The sequence below is a fragment of the Rhineura floridana genome, chromosome 3 (genome assembly GCF_030035675.1).
Source record: "Rhineura floridana isolate rRhiFlo1 chromosome 3, rRhiFlo1.hap2, whole genome shotgun sequence".
NCBI classification, from domain to species: Eukaryota; Metazoa; Chordata; class Lepidosauria; order Squamata; family Rhineuridae; genus Rhineura; species Rhineura floridana.
The window spans coordinates 143,530,114-143,555,484 of record NC_084482.1 but is presented as its reverse complement, the minus strand read 5'-3'; the positions used below and the strand labels follow the sequence as shown (position 1 = coordinate 143,555,484).

Here is a 25,371-nt window from a genome sequence, read left to right as displayed (position 1 = left end):
AGGGGTTGCCAACCCTGCCTGGATATGGATGTCTTTGCAGAGGATCCCTAGTCAAGCTTTACCAACAGCACAATCCACACTATATCTACTCAGAAGTAAGTCTTGTTGAGTTCTATGGTGCTTAGTTCCTTAGTAAGTGTGTTTAGAATTGCAGCCTTTGGGGCCATCCATCTTTACTCCTGAGTGTTCCCATCTAACATCTCCACAACACTAGGCTCCTTTCTTCCTACAGCGGCCTTCTGGTGACTGGCCTGGCCTGGGAGTACTTAAACCCTTCTTGCTGAAAGCAAATGGGCTAGAAATGTTCCCTACCCAGGCTCCATATTTTAGCTAAGATTTCTATCTTAATTTCCAATCAGAGAAATGTTTTTTTTCATTGTATGCTCTAAACAACTGTGGTTGATGCTTTATGTATCATGCTTAATGACAGCACTAGGGCCCATCCCTGTGACATCACTCAGGAGTACCCCCTCTGGCCCAGCCCTGAAATTTCAGGGTTTGGGATGCTTCTGACCTGGCAACCCTAATTCCTGCCTTCCATTGTTCTTAGCCAATGAGGGACACCACAGTTGTCCTGGAAAAATGAAGAATTTTAGTCTGCTTCCCTGCTGCATCTGCAGAATCTAGCAGGTTAGAAAACTGCACATGCCCACTTGATCAACACATGCAGCTCCACGCCTTACCCATACACTTTCTGGTTGCATCAGCAAGGAGAAGCAGCTTTCATCTCAGTTGCCTATTTCTCAGAATATGTGTCTTAAGTGGTGAATGCAATGGGAGGGTCTGCCTGTCATCTTGGAGGATGGAATAAAAGGGTCTGATTCCACCAAACACTCCCTCCCCTGAACAGATACAAGATATAAAAGCAAACCTCTCTGTAGAAAAGGCAGTGATACTAGCATTTGCATTTTTCAGCCCTGTACCCACCTTATTAAATGGTGCTTACGCCTAAGTAAAGTTGCATTGGAATGCAGCCTCACTCACCCTGTTGCCTGACAGAGCCTCTGTTCAGCAATTCAGAAAAGGCTAAAAAGTATTTTTTAATACATACCCTTCTTCAAAATGACTGGCAGGCATCTCTCCACCAAAGATCACCCTACTTCCATCTCCCCAGGGAGAGAGAGAGAGAGAGAGAGAGAGAGAGAGAGAACGTATACCTACACACATGTATGTACATACATACAGAGGTGCTCCCTCTCTCAATGCATATATACAATGCAGTGGGGGGTGTAACCTTCCCCCCCTTAAGATTAATAGGAATGGAACAGCTACCCTGTCTAATGCTACAACAGCTTGCCAGGTCTCTAGAATTCACTGCATTTTTATTTTCTTTTGAAAAAATGAGGTGCCAGCACCCAGGTCTCCATCATGTTCCAGCCTTTATCATAGAAGGCTCCATTTCCCCTCTCTCTGATTGGATATGTGAGAATTGGTGTACTAAAGAGTCTTCTTACATGCTCAGACATGCTCCCTTTAGATAAGATGATTGACAGAACTGATAATATTGAAACCTTGATTTCTATCTGCATTAAAAATTGTATGATTTTTATAGTGCTGCATTGACTTGTTTTATGTTTGTTATGTTTTTATTGTTTTTACATTGATTGTGCATTTTTATTGTTTTTACTATGTTTGTAAGCTGCCCTGAACTCCGTTTTTAACAGTGGAAAAGCAGGATATAAATCCTCTTAATAAATAAATATTCTATAATAGGCATTTAAGGTTGAAAATGAAGGATTTTTTAAAATTTTCAAATCCTCCCCCAGTTTTTGGTGGTAATTGCTAGGCACAAAACAAAACTGGACAATGCACCTTTTAATATGATTAATTTGCCTAATCAGGACATGATTTGCATAATATGCAAATTATGCAAGTAATTTATAATATGCATAATATGCAGATCAGCCTGCCTGGATTTGTGGAATTGGAATATGGCAACCTCTTTATGGAATCAATACATTTCTTGTTTGGCCTTCCTCTTTCTACTCCCTTCTTTTTCCCCAGCATTATTGTCTTTTCAAGTGAATCATGTCTTCTCATTACGTGTCCAAAGTATGATAACCTTAGTTTCATCATTTTAGCTTCTAGTGACAGTTCTGGTTTAATTTGTTCTAACACCCAATTATTTGTCTTTTCCACAGTCCATGCTATGCACAAAGCTCTCCAAGACCGCATTTCAAATGAGTTGATTTTTCTCTTATCCGTTTTTTTCACTGTCCAACTTTCACATCCATACATAGAGATCGGGAATACCATGGTCTGAATGATCCTGACTTTAGTGTTCAGTGATGCATCTTTGCATTTGAGGATCTTGTCTAGTTCTCTCATATCTGCCCTCCCCAGTCCTAGCCTTCTTCTGATTTCTTGACTATTGTCTCTGTTGTGGTTTTCATATTTATTGGCATGTAAAACCAGGGAATATGTTTTGTTTTTGTTTTATCTTGGTCAAAGCAAAGAGAAAATGTTCTTTGTTGTGTTTGGGCACACTGATTAAAAAAGTTGTGGACCCAGACTAAGTTGTACTAAGTTTTCATCATGGATTTAAAGAAATGCATGTATAATGCATGCGTACAGGGGCTTATGTAAGCTGACTTCCCTGCTCGCTCATCTTTCTCTCAGCCCTCAGAAAAGGCACCATGAAGGGTCAGAAGACCCTGCTGACTGGGATGGTCTGTGGCGTGAGAGCCAAGAGCCAAGATGGGATCTCTTAAAATTGGATGGAGGCACCTTCCGTGAGCAGAGCTCCTGCATACTTATGTTACCCCTGGCTGATTTTCCAGGATGCTCTCATCTCTTTCAACCCCCTGCACCACGGGGCCCTCTTAGCAGAGTCAGCTTCCTCCTGTCTGTCTGTCTGTCTGTCTGTCTGTCCAATTTGTCTGTCTGTCTGTCCAATTTGTCTGTCTGTCTGTCCAATTTGTCTGTCTGTCTGTCCAACTTGTCTTATCTAATCTTATTTTATCTAATCTAATCTAATCTAATCTAATTTGTATACCGCCCCATAGCCGAAGCTCTCTGGGCAGTTTACAGCAACTAAAAACATCAAAAACAAACATACAAATGTAAAACACGTCTTTTAAAAACAATTTAAAACACAATTTAAAAAATTTAAAACTCCATTGTACACTTGTTTTTCTGGATCCAGCTCTTGGGATTAAGCCATGACTAACTTGTCCCATTGGTTTCAGTTCAGTGAAACTAAGACCAGCTAACTTTGTGTCTAATCCTTTGTATCCACTCTGGGGAAATAAAAAATGGTATAGGAAAAATTATTCTGATTTACTAAGATTCCTAAAAGCACTACATTAATGACACATAGCACTACATTCAGCTTTTTTTCTTTTATAGAAATAAAAATATAAGGAAAGCATACTGTGTATTATACTGTTGTCTCAGCAGATACAAGGGTGAAATGCTTAAGGCCAAATGTAAACTGGTGATAGAAATGGCTCTTGTGGAATACATTCATAGAATTATAGAGTCATAGAATGGTAGAGTTGGAAGGGGCCTATAAGGCCATCAAGTCCAACCCCCTGTGAGCCCATTTTTCAGTGTCCTGCACTGTGGACGATCAAGAAGATATCCTGGCCCTCCTCTATGTGACAACCTTTCATGTACTTGAAGAGTGCTACCATATCTCCCCTCAGTCTTCTCTTTTCCAGGCTAAACATGCCCAGTTCTTTCAGTCTCTCCTCATAGGGCTTTGTTTCCAGTCCCCTGATCATCCATGTTGCCCTCCTCTGAACCTGTTCCAGTTTGTCTGCATCCTTCTTGAAGTGCGGAGACCAGAACTGGACACAGTAGTCAAGATGAGGCCTAACCAGTGCTGAATAGAGGGGAACTAGTACTTCACATGATTTGGAAACTATACTTCTGTTAATGCAACCTAATACAGCATTTGCCTTTTCTTCACACTGTTGGCTCATATTCAGCTTGTGATCAAGGACAATTCGAAGATCCTTCTCACATGTCGTATTGTTGAGCCAAGTATTCCCCATCTTATTACTGTACATTTGGTTTACTTTTCCTAAGTGTAGAACGTTGCATTTATCCCTGTTGAATTTCATTCTGTTGTTTTCAGCCCAATGCTCCAGCCTATCAAGGTCCCTTTGAATTTTGTTTCTCTCTTCCATGGTATTAGCTATGCCCCCAATTTTGTATCATCTGCAAATTTGATAAGCATGCTCTGTACCTCCTCATCCAAGTCGTTAATAAAAATGTTGAAGAACACTGGGCCCAGGACTGAGCCCTGTGGTACCCCACTTGTTACTTCCACCCAGTTTGAGAAGGAACCATTGATAAGCACTCTTTGAGTACAATTCTGGAGCCAACTGTGGATCCACCTGATAGTTGTTCCATCCAGCCCACATTTAGTGAGCTTGCTAATCAGAAGATCATGGGGTACTTTGTCAAAAGCTTTGCTGAAGTCGAGGTATATTATGTCCACAGCATTCCCACAGTCTACAAGGGAGATTACCCAGTCAAAAAATGAGATAAGATTAGTTTGGCAGGATTTGTTCTTCATAAATCCATGTTGGCTCCTAGTAATCACTGCATTGTTTTCAAGGTGTTTACAGATTGATTGCTTTATAATCTGCTCCAGAGTTTTTCCAGGGATTGATGTTAGGCTGACTGGTCTGTAGTTCCACAGTTCCTCCTTTTTGCCTTTTTTGCAGATAGGGACAACATTAGCTCTCCTCCAGTCATCCGGCACTTCACCAGTCCTCCATGATTTTGCAAAGATAATAGATAGCATTTGCAGTTAAGGGACGAAATAAGACACAGAGATATCAGCTTGGGTTGAACAAGGGCCACTTTATTAAATTACAGCAAGAAAAAACCCAATTTAAAGTGACCTGCAGAGGGAAGCCTAGGTGCGGGAACTGTCTATGAGCAAGTAGCTTGCCAAACAGCTCTCGGGCGACCAACCCCTGTTGGGGTAAGGGCAAGCCCATCTGCTTACCCCTTACCCTGACCACACCCTGTAGGTGAGTAGGGGGGCCTTCCCACATCATCCCCACCCGGGGCCGAATAACCCCTGGGTAGATGAGATGAGTTGGCCCCAAAGGCAGCCCATATCCTGTCCTCGAGCCGCATAGCCGTGACAAACAGGCCTCCGGAACCGCCAATCACCTCCACAGGTTCCTAAGGGGGCCACCTAGCTGTCCTTAACTATTCCCTTCCTGCACCTTTCCACCACAAAAGGGGGACAAATCTCTATTTAGTCCCCCTTTGCCCCACTGCTGAGAAGCGCCTCTCGCAGACACCTCTGCAGGTCCCCAAGAAATAAGTCGTTACCTGTGTCAGACAGGTGAACGCCGTCGGCCCTGTAAAACTCACCCTTGCCAGCGCTGAATGTGGGGATGTGGAATGGTTAAATCTCCGTGCCCAAGAAGAGCCAACCGAATCCTTTGGTTGACCTTCTCCCGTGCCCTATCTATTGCCCATGGGTCCCATACCCCACGCCACTCCCTACGTGGAAGCATGTCTGAACATATCAGATGTACAGAAGGCCAAAGCTGCCTTATCCGCTGCATGTCTATACATGCTTGAATGATGAGGGCCTTGCCCTGCATCAAACCCAGGTCATTACCACCGAAGTGAATGACCACCACGTGCGGAGTCGTCCACACAGCACCTCAAACCATGTGCGGAGTTGTCCACACAGCACCTCGAACCATGTGCGGAGTTGTCCACACAGCACCTTGAACCACGTGCGGAGTCGTCCGCCCAGCACCTTGCTGGAATCAGATGTGGAAGTGTGTCTGATCACATCAGACGTATCGAAGGCCACTGTTGCCTTATCAGCTGCATGTCCATACATGCCTGAACAATGAGGGCCTTGCCCTGCATCACGCCAAGGTCATTACCACTGAGCTGAATGACCACCACGTGCGGAGTTGTTCACACAGCACCTAGCTGGAACAAAAGTGGGTAGGAGCCCATCTCAACACATTCCTCTCCGGCCAAGCTACTGTACTGCAGCCCATCTACTGAGGCGCAGCTGTGAGCCCATGTTCAATTTCGTGGCCCTCCGGGCTGCCCCAAAAACTATGCTGTGGCCACATATTAGGATGCGCGTCTGCTCCGTCCCCGTCCAGCAACCTGTCGAAATAATTATAACAGGTTAGGCTGCAGAATTCCCAGGCCCTCCGAAAAAAGGGGGGAAATATAGTCCTTATAAGCCAGAGGACCAGCATCCAACTGCCTGTACCTTCGCTTGGGGAAAAAAAACAACCCAAGACCTGCTGCCGTAGAAGCAACTCCAATGTCAAAAGAGTGGATTCCAAATTCTGAGGGGTCATGCCCCAGCCCCCTGTAAGGCCCACTTTGCGAGAGCTCAAACTGGTATTTTGTGAGGGGATCCTCACTTGCAAGGGCCAATAAATGCATATAATCCTTATAAGCGCCTGAGGACCAGAGTCTAACAGCCTGCGCCTTTGCCTGGGAAAACCCAAGCCCTGCTGCTGTAAAAGCAGCTCCAATTCCAAGGAGTGGATTTCCAACTCTGAGGGGTCATGCCCCAGCCCCTGTAAGGCCCGCTTTGTGAGAGCCCAAACTGGTATTTTGTGAGAGGATCCTCGCTTGCATGGGTGAATAGATAAATATAACCCTTATAACCACCAGAGGACCAGCGTCTCATGGCCTGCACTTAGGCCTGGGAAAAAACCCAAGACCTGCTGCTGTAGAAGCAGCCCCAATGTCAAAAGAGTGGATTTCAAACTCTGAGGGGTCATGCCCCAGCCCTTGTAAGGCCCACTGTGCAAGAGCTCAAACTGGTATTTTGTGAGGGGATCCTCACTTGCAAGGGCCAATAAATGAATATAACCCTTATAAGCGCCCGAGGACCAGAGTCCAACGGCTTGTGCCTTTGCCTGGGAAAACCCAAGCCCTGCTACTGTAGAAGCAGCACCAATTCAAAAAAGAGTGGATTCCCAACTCTGAGGGGTCATGCCCTAGCCCCTGCAAGGCCCACTTTGCTCAAACTGGTATTTCGTGAGCGGATCCTCATTTGCATGGGAGAATAAATATCCTTCTCCAGATCCCATGGTCAAATGTACAGTCCGCCCCAAACATCTCTAGTCCGTCTTACATCGGGAAAAACCACCAGCCTAGTTGGAAGGAAAGTCCTGCTAGCTTACCTTTAAGTGCTCGGACTGACAGGCCCCTTCTCCTGCCATCCATTAGGAATTTCAGCAGGTGACTCCCTACCCGCTCTCTGGTAGCTGGCGAGTGTGCCAGAGGCCATGGAATCCACGGCCCTAGTCCTAGTGTTCTTAAATATAAGGTGGTTACAAAATCTGGCCCATGGCCAATGAACCCTTCTGCCCATGTTGAAATCAAACACACCGGGAAAGAATTAATGAAAAGTGACATCCATAGTTAACCCTTCCCTAATCCAGGCCTGCAGCTGCAGGAAAGGGCCACACAGCCAGGTTGGCGCATAAGGCAGCCATGACCCTGAACCTATAGTAAGGCTGTGCAAGCCCTGCCAGGGCATCATGACTCCCGTAAAAGACCCCTAACACCTGGAGGGCCGAAAGGAAACCTTGCATGGCCTGTGAAAACTCTAGGATCCTAGTCTGCAACAGTGAAAACATGTCTATGTGCAGCTTGTAGCCCTGGGCCCCAGGGTCAGTCTTGATACCCAGAAGGGTGAACAACTCCCCACTGTCAAGGGAATCCCCAATTACATAGCCATACTATAAACTGTGACCTCAGGTGCTAACATGCACCCCAAATCTGCCATACCCATGAACAGCCAATCATATAGATAGTGCTTTACTGCTTCTAAGCCGACTTGTCTCCTAATTGCCCCCTGCCAGGATGATCTGAAGCACTCCATGTAAGAAATATAGCAGTCCATAGGCAATGCTCTACTGCATAAATGCATAAGGCACCTCTGCCACATACGCGCACCATGTTAAATGAAGTGTAGCGCATGGTACCTAAACTATCAGGTATGAACCCCTTACAGCCAAAACCATTCAACAAGACTGGTGGTGAATCAGGTGTAATTTGCATCTTTACACTCTACCCTGGCAAATTACTGCCATAACGAAAACAGATTGAAGATTGTAGGCCATGAAGGCCAGCCTGGAGTTGGAGGCCATGAAGGCCAGCTGGGAGTTGGAGTATGGGATTGGGAAACCAAAAGGAAAACACCATAACACAGACAAACCTTCCTTTAAACCGGGTAGCCTGCAAGCAAAGTTCATAGTACCTTGAGTCTAACTGGGGAGGAACACATGTCCCTGAGCAGCTTATGCTGGGGGCTTCTTCTTACCCCTGTGAAGAGCTCTTGCCTCCTATCTCACTGTTGCATATATCCTTCTGCAAAAGGGAAGGAAATCATTTATGAGTAAGTACACTTTACCAACTACTAGTTCATTGCAGCTAACCCAATTCCCCTAAAGCGCAGAGATTCCAGATAATTGTTATCAGAAATCCTAACAAAGAAAGGTTTTGTTATTGATATAAAATCATCAGGAAAGGGTGAAGAGTCTGCCTGGATCTTAAAATGCAGCCTCTGTGTCAAAAACAGAGTCTAACCTTCCATCAAGGCAGCTCCTATTTCAGTAAAGTCCAAGATCCTGGCAATGAGGATAAGGTCCTGATAAGTGATCCGTCTTTCCTCTTTATTGCCATCCACCCACACTATCATCTGCTAGACCTTCAATTCCTTGCAGAAGTTTGCATGCCCTTCTTTAATTATAACAAATGCCATATGCTTTGTGTTTGATATGAGACTGAATTCAAATAAATGCAACTCCTGTCTCAGAGTTAGCCAGGAATGCGTAACTGACATTTGGAAAAGGATCATTGTCATCTAGGTTATGGTGATGTAGACTTTTTCTAGCAAACCTTATCATAAATAAATAAATATCTGGATAGGGAGAACCTCGCTTCAGTTGTCCATGCTCTGGTAACCTTTAAATTAGATTACTGCAATGTGCTCTATGTGGGGCTGCCTTTGAAGACGGTTCGGAAACTGCAGCTCGTGCAAAATGCAGCGGCCAGACTGATAACGGGGACCAGACGGTCCGAACATATAACACTGATTCTGGCCCGCTTGCATTGGCTGCCTATATGTTTCCGGGCCCGGTTCAAGGTGCTGGTTTTAACCTATAAAGCCTTACACGGTGCGGGACCACAATATCTGGTGGAACGCATCTCCCGATACGAACCTACCCGTATGCTACGCTCAACATCGAAGACCCTCCTCCGGGTGCCTACTCAAAGGGAAGCTTGGAGGGTGGCAACAAGAAAAAGGGCCTTCTCAGTGGTGGCCCCCGAATTGTGGAATAGTCTTCCTGATGAGGTACGCCTGCTGCCAACATTACTATCTTTTCGGCGCCAGGTCAAAACCTTCCTCTTCTCCCAGGCATTTTAATAAGTGTTTTAATATGTGTTTAATATGTGTTATAAACATTTTAAATTTAAAATTTTTTAAGGAAGCCCATTTTTAATGTTGTTTGAATTGTTTTAAATATGTGTTTTATTGTATTTTGATATTGTCTGTTGTGAACCGCCCAGGGAGCTTCGGCTGTGGGGCGGTATATAAATTTAATAAATAAATAAATAAATAAAATCTCTGCACACCATTAGTATCCAAATAGGAAGGCCGAAAGTCCCAAAAGGCTCACTCGGCCCTACAAAGGCGCCATGTAATATAATAATGATAGAATTAACTACCTTAACCAAATATTCCTGGGCCTAGCAGGAAGTCAGAAGCCTAACCAAAGAGCTCTGCACCCCCCCAAGCAACCATGATGTAATAAAATGAATAGAATAAAGTACCTTGAACCTAATATAGGCCCAAGTCAAGCAAAGGCCGCAAGCCTAACCAAAGAACCCTTCACAACGGCCGAGAGGCTGCCAAGGCCTCACCCACATCCTTCACTGTCTTGTGCCCCCTACCTAGGCTGAACTCACACCCAGCCTTGGCAACCAAAGGGGTGTAATTAGGGCCTGGTGAAACTCTAAAGGCTTGTGCAGCCTCCTCTCCCGTAATTAGTTCTGAGCCTGCAGCCACGGCTGGTGGGGAGATCCGAACCCGTCGCCCGGGTCACATTCCAAACACCTCAACCACTACCAATACCTATCCCATGTGTATGGAGTGGTGGTGGTTAAAATTGCCCAAAGGCCTGCATTTTATGAGGGGACCTTTCATACACCCCTTTTTCTGTCTTAGGTGGCATTACTGCTTTAGTATTATTATTATATCTACCAAGGCAAATAATACCATTACAATATGAATGTAATAAACCCTTATATACTCCCTTATAGTGTTATAGTAATATTAATGATGCTTGAAGGGCTTGCAGCTGTACCACCTCCCCCAGCCTGAGGATTGTATATGTGTGTCTTGTTTAAACAAGCTGCTCAAGCAGCTGTGAGGCCGTGCAGCTGGAGAACCACGCGCCTCCTGCCTTATTTAAATTAGCTGCCTAAGCAGCCGTGGGGCAGCGCAGCCTAAAAGCCACGCGCCTCCTGGAGCAGGCCAATTCAGGCCTTGCTCAGCCCACAATCGCCGCCGAAATGGCTGGAAAAGCAAGCGCCAAAATGGCGCCAACCACATGGCCGGTGTTAAAAGGGCCGCCGCTGATGTCCTCTCCTCACTGCTCCGTTGCTCCGTCTGTCCCTCACCGAGGTCGCAGCTGCAAGAGGAAGGTAGGAGGGGCAGCTGGGCTTAAATAAGCACAGCAGCTCCGCCCCTAAGGTCTGCTGCATCGCGCTCGCATCATAGACACGACGTGCAACTTTGCCTTCATTCAAGATGGAGGCAGCAGCTTCGTCCCAACCTGCAATTGTGCCCAGCCTGCCAGCTATGCGGCAAGCAGGGCGTTATTTCTGAGAGTCCTTCAGCCAGTTCCTTCAATACTCTAGGATGCAGTTTATTTGGCCCTGCTGATTTGAACTTGTTCAAAGTGATTAGGTATTCCTTGACAATTTGTCTATCAACCTCACGCTCCAATCCTGCCCCTTCTACTTCATGTTTCCTGGGAGGGTCACAGATTCCTTTTTGGGAGAAGACTGAGCCAAAGTAGGAATTGAGGACTTCTGCCTTTTCTTTGTCATCTGTTATCATTTTGCCATCCTCATTGAGTAGCTGTTCCACCATTTCTTTTCTCTGTCTTTTACTATGGACATACCTGAAGAAAGCTTTTTTGTTGCTTTTAGCATCTCTCGGTAACCTCAGCTCATTCTCAGCTTTAGCCTTCCTGACACCATCCCGGCAATTCCGTGATACCTGCCTGTACTCTTCCTTTGTGGCCTGGCCTTCTTTCCACTTCCTATATGTGTCCTTTTTTGTTTTCAGGTCATCTCTAAGCTTTTTGTGAAGCCACATTGGCTTCTTCTATTGTTTACCCCATTTTTCCTTGTTGGAATTGCTTGCCATTGCACTTTTAGAATTTCCTTTTTTAGAAACTCCCACCCATTGGACTCCTTTTCTCATTAGGGTGGCTTGCCATGGAACTGTACTTACAATTGTTCTGACTTTATTAAAATCAGCTTTCCTGAAGTCCAGAGTGTACGTATGGCTACTCTCCGCTTTTGCTTCTTTTAAAATCAATTCAGGTATGGTGTGGTCACTTTCCCACAGAGTTCCCGTAACTGCCTCTTTATCCACCAAATCATCTCTATTAGTTAGAATTAAGTCCAGGATAGCTGATCCTCTGGTTGCTTCCTCCACTTTCTGTAGGAAAGTCAGAAATTTCTTGGAGGGGCCGTGTTTGGCAGAATTTGTCTCCCAACAGATATCAGGATAATTGAAATCCCCCATTACTACTACATCATGCCTCCTCGAAACATTGGCATTTTGCTTTTCAAAAGCTACATTCTTGTTTTCTTCTTGATTAGGTGGTCAGTAATAGACTCCGAGCACCACATTCCTTTTATTACTTGCCCCGTTAATTTTAATCCAGATACTCTCGGTGGAGCTACCAAGCTCATCTTCCTGTATTTCTGTTTCCATTCAGTGAAAATGGAAGCCTACTTGAAGGCAAATTCACATGCCTTTTAGAATGGTGGAGTAAAAGTGGGGTTTCAAGGTCTCGTACCTCACTCTATGCTGAAACATTTTTTTGCTTCCATTTGTGTCCAGACCCCAGCTCCAACATACCACATTACGAACATTCTGGAACTGATGCAGTAAAATGTAGTATTTTGTACTTGTTTTGTGAATGTAATTTTTGTTGTTGTTGACTTTATGCTGTTCACTGCTATGGGTTTTTGTTTTCACATAAATAAATAAATATTTTCCCCATGGGTGGAAAAGCATCTTGATCAGAAAAAGGCCCAAGTGGATTAAGCAGTTCCTAACTCTCCATTGTTCCTCTGATCAAATGCACAGCCTCTAGCTGCTTTTCATCTTTTTTTTTCTTTAAAAAAATGCACCAGGTGATTGTTATGTGTATGTGTTAGACATGATCTAATTTGGTCTTTAGTCTGAGCCTTTGTCTGCAGTATGATGTTAATAATATTTGCCTACCTTACAGAGCTGTTGTAAGGATTATTGAGTCAAAGTAATGTGAAATGTTAATGCTTTTAGGTTTTAGGAAAACAGCTCTATGTACATTGTAATCATAATTATTAGTACTTCTCTTTCATATGACAAAATCTTTGCCTCGTTGAGTACATTTTGTCAACATAATTTAGTTACTGTTACACCAGATTCTTGTTAATGCCCTTTGTAAATAGCCTAAAATGGATCTCTTTCATTAAGTGATTAAATCTGCATGAAACAAAGTATGCTTTCAGAGCTTCAAATAACTCTGTCCTACGTCTGTCCACAGTGGAAATTTTAATGCTGCAGACTTTGAATGTAGAATTGAATGTTCTTTTGATGAAGAAATGTAGATGTTTGATAAAGTTAGTCAGTCTAGTAAAAAGACATGTGATATGAAATGCATTACCCTAGCCTTATGATCAGAACTGTTTATGCAGATGCATGCTTTGCTTGCATGTAGGATTGCAGGAAAAATGCAAAAGGCAGCAGCTATTCTTCTCATTAATCACACTGCAGATGAACAAATTGACATTTTTTTACAAGGAATACCTATTTTGTAAGCGATTAATAGATGCTTAAGATATAGAAAATTAAGTATACAGCATTTATCCGAGCTATAGTACTTGCTGAACTATTTTTTTTAAAGAACAGTCAAGGAAGACAAACTGAGAAGACTGATCCAATAAGCTCAGAAAGGTGGTGAAATCTGATGGGGAGATATATATATATATAACTGCCACCTTGGTAACAGCATTTATATGTTGGCAGCTGATGAAGGCGGAAGCTGAAACGTTTTGTTAATATAATAAAAATCTCTGGTTAATCACAATTACATTCATATATATATGTAGTCGTCTGGGGTCTCAGGGGGTTTCATATATATGAAACCCCCTGAGACTCCAGACGACTACACCCCTGTGTGTGACAGAATTAAACCTGGCTCAGAAAGCAAAGCACATAACCCAAGCTACTGTAAGAGTACATAGCATTGGGTGGACATTGTGCCAAAGGGTTAAGTATTTTTTTCTTCAGGATGCTTAGAGGACTGCTTTTATTTCCAAGTTCTCTTGACCTAATAGATGTTTTATAAGACCCATCTTACTCATTTTGTGACATTTAATGAGGAAATTGATCAAGAGACAGGTATATCTGCAACCTCTAAGAAAGCTTATGAGGGCAATTTTTTTTGGGGGGGGTGGCATAACAACTGTTGGGGAAAGTATTAATCAGCTCTCATTTTTCTGTCCACCCATCCCATAAAGCCATAGGGGCTTTGTTGTAATGCATAATTTGCTTTAATGTTACAAATAATGGGTTCTTGTTAATCCTCTCAGACTGATTTAGTGAGAAACATGGTAGAACTTTCTGTTTTTATACCTAAATAGAAATTAATCTCAAATTATACTGTGTAATCTATTTTATTCACAACAGTCTTAGAAATTACAACATAGTGATATCTTGAGACTATAGATTCTCTTCCTGTCTTATACTTGTCCGGTACAATCCTACGCATATTCACTCAGAATAAGTCTTCTTGTGAACACTCCCTACTAAGTGTTCATAGGATCACATTTCTAAATACCTTCTTCTCCTTTGAGGCTGCAACTTTGTGATTATGGACCACAAAAACATGAAAACTAGACTGTAAATTGTAATTGAGAGGAAATACATAGCAGTAGGAAATAATTTCTTCCCCAGAGTCTCATAAAGCTTTTTATGAAGTACGAAGTTTGAAAAAGAGGACTGGGCTGCCCCACATAGAGGCAGCTTTTGAGTTTACTGCCTCTTTCTGTCTTCATTTCCTCCCCTCAGAATAGATAATAGCAATCCAGCCTGTGAGGGTTACATTAATATAATTATTATTAGAACTTTGTGGAAAAGGACACAGGCCATATTTATTTTATTTTACAATATTTCATACCTCAAGTTCAAGTAGTACACAGTAATAATGATCGAAGCATAATGAAAACAGATAAATGCTAAACAGATAAGCATAGTCAGCTTGCCAAATACTGAAAAACAACAACCTTGAAACTCCTTTAATGTGTTTCAACTTTTTTCATTTACATAAAAGCATTTTTTCTGTTTTAGGATTCTAAAACTGTGAAGCATCTCCTAAATGGGTATTTGAAATCTTTTAAGAAGCCCCAGACTTCTTTCAGGTCCATTGCAAACACTAAGGATTTAGGGCTGAGGGGTGTGAGAGCTGGGGGATCACATATGCCCTTCCCTCTGCCCCTCAGTAGGGCACTGGGGGTCCCTCTATGATATTGGTCACTCCCCCAATGCCACTCCATTTTCTCCCATCCCTGCTGGTCTTCCCCCTTCCTCCTGCCACAAGGGCCCAGGGACATTTCTGGGGAAATGAAGATGGCAGAATGACCAGTGCACTGTTTTGCTTTACAATGTACACTGTGGCTTGCCTCTGTTTCCCCCATCAGCTGCCACTTGATCTCTGACATCATCTAGGGGTCAACTTGGCTTTGTGCTACTGTCCCTGTGAAGGCACTAGGAAGTAATAGGCTTCCAACAGTCAGGCTTCCATTATTTTGCTACCTGTATTATTAGCACTCTGTTGCATCAAGGGTACCCCCTACACTGCAGTACCAGCTTGCCTTGAGCATCCATTTGGCTGATCTGATGGGCTAATCCCAGTGCATCAGACCCTATAAAGCCCAACAGTGATAATTATTTAGTACATGCAATTTGTCTCTAATGTGACATTCTTATCCTAATTTCTTTCTTGGATCTCTGCCTCACTTTGACTAAGTCCCTGTGTTGCCTCTTGGTCTTTGTTTGCTGCTCTGGAACTTGACAATCACAAACCTGCTTTTGGCTTTTTGGGGCAGAAAGATGGCTTAGTGTCCTAGGAACTGATGACCTGGAACTTGATTCTGATGAGGCCTGACAACTCTTCCCTCCAATGTATGTGCTTCTTGGGCTTTAATCAAGACTCTCAAAGTGAGATCAGGAAAATATCCAAATTTTAACCTGGGTTGGTGTCACAGTCACATCAATATGAGTTTTGTGGAATGGTTGGAAAATGACTCTGCACTCTGGCTCTGATCCCTAAAGTCTGGTTAAGTTGTATATCTGTGATGAACCTCTGAAGTAGGAGACTATTGACATTCTAAAATGCTGAAGTTTGGAAAATAGGACTGCAGTCCTCAGGGTCTTCATTAATTTTCCCAAGCTTAATATTTTCTTAATATTGGCTTGGATCCAGAGAAGATAGCTGGATCCCAAGCTGTCTTTCTGTTTGTGGAGGACACCTTTGTTGAATGGAAAGATGTCTTTTGATGCAAATCCTCTGCTGTGGATCCACGTCATTATGTATACACATATTTTGATTTCAGAAGATGTCAGAGAAACTTCCCTGACAGTGTGATGAATAGAAAAGTTAACACATATAGGAACCCTTTATGCTCACTGGTCTCCCTGCAGAGCTATAGATCAAGGATCAAATTATCTACCATTTAAGATCCAAATTTGTATTTATGTGAGCTTTACCATGATTACAGCAGATACTACTGTTTAGTATTAGTCTACACAGCAGTTCTAAGGAAGAGTACTAGTAATTAAGTCCCGTTGAACTCAGATCTATTCTGAGTAGACCTGAGGCTTGCACAGAAGCTTATTGTATTTTTTTTCCTTGCAGGGTGTCAAACCAGCAAGTTATGATAAAGTTATTGACCCTGAAATTAAGGAGATAATTGGAGAATGCATTTGCAAAAATAAAGAAGAGAGGTATGTTTCAAATAGTAAATTTCTTTTATATTTAAAATTATCTCAACTGTTGTTGAACAGATTTTAAAATGACTTCTGGGGAAAAACTGATAGGAGCAGGAGAGCATCCAATTAAAGCTGATACAATTGTAAGGCGTAGGGTTTTCCTACAAGTTTTCTTGCATAAAACCTACCTGGATTCTTTTCAGTCTGGTTTTGGCCCAGACAGGTTGAGTGCGTTCCTTATGGTTCTGTTAGACCTACGGACAACTTTTGTATCATCAAGCAACATATATCCTACTGGATTGCCTCTCCAGGATAGATTTTGGAGGCACCAGTTTGCAGTGGTTTGGGTCCTTCCTGGGGAATAGGTTCCAGAAGGTAGTGCTTGGGGGTATTTGCTTGGCACAGCACCTGCTGGCATTCAGAGTTTGGCAAGGATCTATCTTATCGCATATACTGCTTAACATCTACATGAAACCACTGGGATAGATTATCTGGGGATTTCAGGTTTTGTGCCATCAGTATGTTGCTGATACCTTTCCCATCAAATCTGAGAGAGGATGTAAAATGTAAATGTACTGCCTTCAAGTCGATCCCGACTTACGGTGACCCTACCAATAGGGTTTTCATGGTAAGCAGTATTCAGAGGGGGTTTATGATTGCCTCCCTCTGAGGCTGAGAGGCAGTGACTGGCCCAAGGTCACATAGTGAGCTTCATGGCTGTGTGGGGATTTGAACCCTGGTCTCCCAGGTCGTAATCCAACACCTTGGGATCAGTGAAGGACTGGATGTAGGCTAATAAACTGAAACCTAATTCAGAAAAAACTATCTGTAGTCAGGATACCAGTCAGATAATTGATTTATTGCCTGTTTTGGATAGAAACATTGTTCTTCAACCCTGGGTCCCCGAATATTGTCAGGCTACAACTCCCATCAACCCCAGCCAGCTTAGTCAGTGGCCAAGGATGATGGGAGTTGTAGCTGAACAGCACCTGGAGGACCAAGGTTGAAGAACAGTGGATAAGAATGAACACCTTCATCAGTCTCACAGTTTGGGGATGCTCCTTGACTTAGCTTTATTGATAGACATACAGGTGTTGACTGTAGCTAGGGATACCATTGACCAGCTTAGGGTGGTACACCAACTGCACCTGTTTCTAGACAAAGCAGAAATAGTTATGGTGACAAATGCCCCATTTATCTCTCACTTGGGCTACTATGGTGCTCTGTGTGAGATTGCCTTTGAAAAAACATTACAAAGCTGCAGCTGATTCAAAATGCTGCTTTTATTGTTCCAGTTGCAGTTAGCAATTTGTTTCTGCTTTCAGTTAAGGTACTGGACCATGTTCTCCCTGTCCTGCATAGGCCGTTTTGTATGTCCTGCCAGTATCTGAGACATGTTTCACAGGGATACGTGAGAAGGCCTTTTCTGTTGCATCTGTGCTGAGGAATTCACTGCCCCAGGAGATCTACCTGGCACTATCCTTTTTTTCCCTGTCATCTTTTAAAGATGCATTTGTTGTTTAACCTGAAAAAATAGAATTGGGTGATTGATTGTCTTTTGGCCCCCTGGCAGTTGTGCTGTGGGGTACCACATGATATCATCTTGTCCCCAATGCTGTTAACATCAATATGAAGCTGTTAGGAAGCAGTCAGGAAGCAGTCAGGAGATTTGGGGTGAGGTGTCAGTAGTACACTGATAATACCCAGCTCTGTTTCTTGGAAACATCTGAATTGGGAGACACTGTGCAAGCCTTGAACCGGTACCTGGACTTGGTGGTGGGCTGGATGTGGGCCAATAAACTGACTCTGAATCCTGGCAAGATGGAGGCACTGTGGGTAGGTAGTTCCTGAGCCCAAATAATAGGTCAGTTGCCTCCTTTGGATGGGGTCATACAGGTTTGTAGTCTGAGGGATGCTCCTGGATCCATCTTTGTTGCTAGAGGCCCAGGTGACCTCAGTGGCTAGGAGTGCATTTTACCAGCTTCGGCTGCTAAGACAGTTACGGCCATTTCTGGACAAGGATAGCCTGGCCACTGTTGTCCATGCACTGGTAATCTCCATGTTGGATTACTGTAATTCACTGTATGTGGGGCTGCCCTTGAGGTTGGTCCAGAAGCTGCAGCTAGTTCAAAATGCTGCAGGCCCAGTTCAAGGTTCTGGTTTGGTATACAAAGCCCTATGCAGCTTGGGACCAGAATATTTGAACGATTGTCTTAACCCTTATACACACAGTCGATTACTACATTCTGCAGGTGAGGGTCTCCTGCAGATACCATCTCATCTGGAGGTCTATTCTGCACAAGATAGGAAACAGACTTTTATTGTTATGGCACCTACTCTTTGGAATTCACTCCCCTTAAACATTAGACAGGCATCATATCTGTTGTCTTTTTGGTGCCTATTGAAGACCTTCCTCTTAACAAGCCTTTTAAGTAAAGACCTTACCCCCAGTCCGCATCTGTGTTGGAATTGTTTTTAGGGTTTGTTTGTTTGTTTGTTTGTTTTAAAAAAGAAGTTTTGATCTATTTTGTAAGATGTTTTTAAGATGTTTTGGTGTTTTTGTTTGCTGCCCTGGGCTCCTTCTGGAAGGAGGAGTGGAATATAAATTTAATAAACAAATAAATCTTTTATGTATATCTGTGAACTTTGTTAGAACCTGGAAATATTTGTCAGATTTCTGCTCCAGGCATCTTTATTAAAGTATATCCATTGTCTCTTTTGTTATTTGTGAGGATCCTTCAGTGTCTGTTTTAATTAGGAGTAGCAGCCATGTCCAGTAAAGGCCTCTCTGCTTGTTTTGAATGATACACTGGGGGGGGGGGGAAGAGAGATTAAAACCTGTAGTGCCTTAATATTTTTTTTAAATTTGCCCTTGTTCCAGATATGAAATTAAAGATTTGCTAAGCCATGCCTTTTTTGCTGAAGATACTGGGGTAAGAGTGGAACTTGCAGAAGAAGATGATGGTAGGAAATTCTCTATTGCCTTAAGACTCTGGGTAGAAGATCCTAAGAAACTGAAAGGAAAACCCAAAGATAATGGAGCCATTGAGTTTACTTTTGATCTCGAGAAGGAAACTCCCGATGATGTTGCACAAGAAATGGTAAAACTTCTCCTGAAAAAATACATACATATATGTATATAATGTAAATGTAAATGTACTGCCTTCAAGTCGATTCTGACTTATGGCAACCCTATGAATAGGGTATTCATGAGGCTGAAAGGCAGTGACTGGTCCAAGGTCACCCAGTGAGCTTCATTGCTATGTGGGGATTCGAACCCTGGTCTTCCAGGTCATAGTCCAACACCTTAACCACTGCACCACACTGGCTCTCATATATATAAGTAGTACATAAATCTTAAAGGACACCAGGAATAGATCTGGTAAAGTAACTTCCATCCCATAGATATAGCACAGAGAGGTTTAAAAAGCTAAAGTAAGGAATTAGGAGAATAAAGATTCTGAATTAGGGTACTGAATGGAGTCTGCACCATTTCTCAATTTGCTTGCAGTAACATGAGATATGTCAAAGTTCATTTCTTAGTAAAAACTGTAGAAATAAAGAATATGGACTTTACTTTGATAATGATCCTATTAATAGACATACGTTTAGTAGAAACTTTGTTAAGGTTGCTGTTGTGAGATGCCTGTTGTCATTAGGTGAATATATTTTTGGTTTTTTTCCTTCCCACCTGGTCCATCCAAGATTCATTAAAAAAAATAAACTGATTAAGAAGGAACATATAACAAAAGAAAGGCTAATGAGAACATTAATGATTCTTTTTCTAGCTCATAGATTTATCTCAGTATCAGAAGATTTCTTGGTAATATCAGGAATGGCACTGTGAATGTGTTTTCTACTTTAGGTTTAAGGATTTAGCAGCCAGTACATAAAAATGGCTACCCAACTAGGTCAAGCTCTGCACTGAAAAAAGTAAGATATGAAGAAACCCTGAGTAATTACCATTCATTCTGCATTTCTTAGGCTGCACTCCTATTAGGGATGGGGATCACTGCCTAGTTCCGATCTGCTTGTATTCTGATAGTCCATCATTCAATCCTGATCTGCCTTTTTTGTTCCCACTTGCTTTTGCACTTGCCGATTCTATCCGCTGTTTGAGGATTTTTTGGCGGGGAAAAAAATTATATATTTTTTAACGTAAATCCTTATGTAAATCCATGGGACTTAATGGATAATAGGGATTGTAATTACGAAGATAATTAAGTAAAATTGGGGGGGGGGGTTTAAAAAAAGCCATGCTGATAATAGCCATGGCCTACCACAAGAAAGCAGTGCCAGTCTGAAAAGACAGCAGACTATTGGATTCAGTCAAAATCCGCTACTAAGTCTGATTTAGTGGGTATTCTCTCCCATCCCTAACTCCTATACGCACTTGTTGTTCAGTGCAACTATGAGTTGTTTCATCAGAACCACTGCTGCTGCAGTCCTACTACAAGTCTACTCTCAACATTTTTTAAATTTTTCCCACATGCCTATGTAAGAATATTACTCATTGGCTGATATTCAGCTAATATTTAACATGGGGCACTAATAGAGAATGGCGCTTAAGCTTGGCGTAAGGATGCTGCGGTGTCATTTAGAGCTTCTTAGGGCAGGGCTGTTAGCCTTCAATATTCCAACAGCTTAACCCAGCAGCATTCAAATGCATCTGCAGCCATATGTAAACAATGATTATAGCTTCTTCATCCAAAACTTTTTTCACAGTTTTTCTCACTGTTTCCAGTATAGTGATTTTCAGGATGTTGCCACAGATTCTGTCATCGCTTGACTCACCAATATGGAATACATTTGTGTGGTATAGCAAGAGCTCTCAAGTGATGCATCAAGTTGCTATGCTAATAAATATCTGGGTGAAATTGTCAGTGAAATTTATGGAACAAGTCACTGGTAAATCAGTTATCTGTGGGAGGTACCCCTGAAGGAACAAGGAAGTTCTGTGAACTGGTTTAGCCAAAAGTGTTCTGTACTCTTTTGTCTCTTCCATCAAGATGTCTGTCATAAAAGCAGGTTGGTTCCTCTAAGCCAGGCAGTAGCAACTGGCCAAAACCAATTTGTTTACTTAAATAGTAAATGAGATTTTTGCAATATACTCCATTTTTTCCTGGTAGCAAGCAAAGGCTGATATACTGATTTTAAAATCAGCATACACATTAAATCAGCATACGCATATGTTAAAAGGCTAAGGCACCAGCTGCACTATACATTAAACGCAGCATCGTACCTCTATAAACAGTCATGGCTTCCCCCAAAGAATCCTGGGAACTGTAGTTAAGGGTGCTGAGAGTCATTAGGACCCCTATTCCCTTCAGAGAATAGAGTGGTTTAACGGTCCCCCTTCCTAAGTCCATGAAGGCAATAGTTCAGAGGTCAAATTAAATGTAGTAGTGCCAGGAGAGCTCTTGAAAAGCTTATATTGTAATTTATATGACCTGAGATTACTACTTTTTACACATTTCCTACATAAAGATTGCTGCTTTGTTTGGTGAGTCCACATTTGCTATAGCAGCTGATCACCTAATATATTCACATTGGGGAAAGCTCTTGTTCTGTGTTTCCTCCATTATGCTATGCATTCTGTTTCGGATACAGAGATTGATCTGTGTAGAGGAAATTGTAATCTGTAAAGTAGTCTGTAAAGTAGATGCAAGCAGCATAAAACGAATGTCTTAAACATTTCAACTTGAATATGCCTCAGATAACTGGTTTAGGTGCCTATTGCCATTTTGAAAAGTTTGTTGATTCACGTCTGTCTTGTTGATATACTTGAAACAGAAGTGGATTATACAGGTTTTTCTTCTTGAAATGTCTTCTTAAGCTACATTGCAATTTGGATAATGCTTATGTTATTCATGAAGCAGACATCTGGGATTATGCCAAATACGATGGTAGTGTACACGGGTTTTAATTATTCCTATAAATGCCACCTCCCTTTCAGCCATCTGTTGTGCTTTAACTGAAACAGTAACTCCCACTAACAACTGATCTTAGAGAACTCCAGTGATCGTCAAATTAGAATGGGTAGCTTACATATGTTTAAATAGAATAATAGTTGCTCATCTTAAATGACTCCTTAAGAAAAATTAATGTTACTTATTCAAATTGTGATTTTACAACTGTTTCTTATGAAAAACAGAAGCTATGGTACACATATTAAACTTATCCTAAACCTCTTAAGAAAATAATCTGATGAATGATGTGCATATATATGGATTGATAGTTGAATGATCACGGTTTCTTTCAGGTTGATGCTGGATTTTTTCATGAGAGCGATGTCAAAATAGTTGCAAAATCAATACGTGACAGAGTAGCATTAATACAGTGGAGAAGAGAGAGAATTTGGCCCATGCTGCAATCAGAAGATCATCAGGATCCTGAGAGTTTAGAAAAAATGAAGGTCCCACAAGCACAACCAGTTCAGGTTACGTACCTTTCTCACACTGGTCATCACATCCTGACCGAACCAGAAGAGCCTGAAGCTGAACAGCGTATTTCCCAGCAGAATCTACCCACAAGCGTTACTTCACTTGCATGTAAGTTGCTTGGTGTCAGTATTTCTAGATGCCCAAGTAACTAGGAGTACATAACAATGCACTGATAGTGAAGAAACAAAGTAACGTAAACTAATTAAGGTCCAGTACAGAACCATATATGCACACTTACTGTGGCAGCAAATTCATAGAGTGAATTGAGAGTTGTTTGTCAGGAGAGCGTGGAGAAGGAGGGGGGTAGAGTTCGGATTAGTATTAGATAAAACCATATGCTTATGTGCCTTATGAAGTAATCTTGTTATCTTTGTTATCTGTGTAATTTAATAAATACTTAATTTGGTTTACCAAAGGCCTGATCCTTGGCTGGGGTTTCACAGACCAGAAGGGAGGGTGAGGTAAATAACCAAGGCTGAAGGGAAACTATAACAAATGGTGGCAGCGGGGAAGGGAAGAATAACACCACAAGTATTCAGAGCAAACCAGAATTATAAGCAGTCTGTGTAAATCAAAGGGATTGGGACAGCTTGATTTACTCAGACTGCTTATAATTCTGATTTGCTCTGAATACTTGTGGTGTTATATTCTTCCCTTCACCCGCTGCCACCATTTGCCACTCTTCAGCCTTGGTTATTTACCTCACCCTCCCTTCTGGTCTGTGAAACCCCAGCCAAGGATCAGGCCTCTGGTAAACCAAATTAAGTATTTATTAAATAACACAGATAACAAGATAACAAGATTACTTCATAAGGCACATAAGCATATGGTTTTATCTAATACTAATCCGAACTCCACCACCCTCCTTCTCCACGCTCTCCTGACAAACAACTCTCTCAAACCCACCAAAACAACCCACTCCAGTCCACCCACGTCCACCTCACATCCACTTCACATCCACCAACTCTCCACACAATCCCACCAAAACCCACCAAAACAACCCTCTCAAGTCTACCTACCCATTCACTTCGTTCAGTATCTAAGGCCCTCCTCCGGGTACCATCTCACCAGGATGCCCGGAGGATTGTTACCAGATCTAGGGCCTTTTCTGTAGTGCCCCCCGAATTGTGGAACAGCTTACCTGAAGAGATACACCTGGCGCCTACGGTGCTTTCTTTTAGGCGCCAGGTTAAGACCTGGCTGTACTCCCAGGCTTTTTAATGTTTTTAATGTTAATGTTTATGTCTACGCTTTATTTTAATATTGTTGTTGATATATGTGATTGATTTTATTATAATATTGTATTTTTAATCTGTTTTGTACACCGCCCAGAGAGCTACTAGCTGTGGGCGGTCTAAAAATGAAACAAATAAAATAAATAAATAAATAAATAAAATAAATAGAGTGTACAAATAAATTATGCTGGCAAGACATAAAAAAAGATTAGGACATGATATCTGGTTCACAAGCTCTATTTATTTGTGATAAAAATAAATAGCTCAGTAAATAAATGTATTCTCAAGGATCAGCAGTTAGTCATCATCTCCTCTATTTCCTGCTCAAATCTTCCCCTGCTTATGGAGCTGTAGCCAAAACGGCACCACCAAGGTTGGCATCAGGCATGGCTGGGTCCTTGGACACCAGACTGCCTCAAGCCTGCATTGTCATGCTCCCCAACCACCCTAAACGCTTAGGGATGTCCCCACTGCTATCCTGGGTGATGGTAGGTATGTGTGCACAGTGCACTAGTGCGCTGATGTGGCAACTGGTGGGGTGGGAGGGCCTATTTAAGCCTATGCTGCCTGCATGGGGATGTTTCCTGGGAGGGTGGAGCTGCCGCCCCACTATCCATGGCAACATTGGTTCATGGGGCCCCACAGCCTGATGCAGACATGGATCACAGAGCGGAAACTGCACCCTCCTAGCCTCGGGCCTTTCTGGAACACAGGAGCCCTCAGCCAGTGCCCAACCTGGCTGCCCACTGGTGCTGGGCCTGAGCACCACCCACATACAAGAGGGAGGAATAGGTGAACTAAGAGTCACCCTGAGGCTTGCATATTCTCAAAACACCTTTACAGAAAAACTTCTAAGGTATTTGTGGTGGTGGGGAACCCAGGCAACCCAATAAGGACTCAGTGGCATGGCATACTGTCTGAGTAGAAAAAAATTGACAACCAGGTGAGAGGGGAATGGAATGAAGTGGCTGGAATGGAAGGAAGAAGGGAAAGACACATAGATATAAAAAGTATAGAATGAGCCATCTCATTGTCTGGGCAAGTCATTTCCTGATTAACACTGGGAAGCCATTTTTAAAGTGTCTCCAGGAATGGAAGTGAGAGCTGCCCAGGGATGGAGAAATCTATGGAGAAATATAAGGTTTTAATGCAGTGAGGATTGGGCATAAGTGTGTTCAACTCGCTCTGCAAAGAAACAAACAAACCTTAAATGGGGGGGGGAATGGAGGGGGAAATCCCCAAAATGGGACTAAGCATGCTCAGTGGGCATGGAAGACTGACTGAGGGAGGGAAGAGAAGGAAAATTGGTGTGGAAGAAAATGGAGTTGATGGAACCCCGAACAAACTCCACATTGCAACATCTTGTCGCATAGACATACTTATTTCTGTCTTATTTTAATATCTTGATTAAATAGATCAGTTGAAGTTGAAGTGATGCCGACTGCAT

General features: G+C 42.5%; 1 protein-coding gene across 8 annotated transcripts in view; it reads left to right on the top strand.

The window, feature by feature from the left end:
• Positions 1-25,371, top strand: part of WNK2 (WNK lysine deficient protein kinase 2) — a 225,428-nt gene that overhangs the window by 82,365 nt on the left and 117,692 nt on the right. For all 8 annotated transcript variants that reach the window (XM_061618185.1, XM_061618184.1, XM_061618182.1 and 5 more), the window contains exons 6-8: positions 16,173-16,261; positions 19,128-19,347; positions 22,509-22,797. In XM_061618185.1, coding sequence (XP_061474169.1) covers positions 16,173-16,261; positions 19,128-19,347; positions 22,509-22,797 — 598 coding nt within the window. The remainder of the gene's footprint in view (positions 1-16,172; positions 16,262-19,127; positions 19,348-22,508; positions 22,798-25,371) is intronic.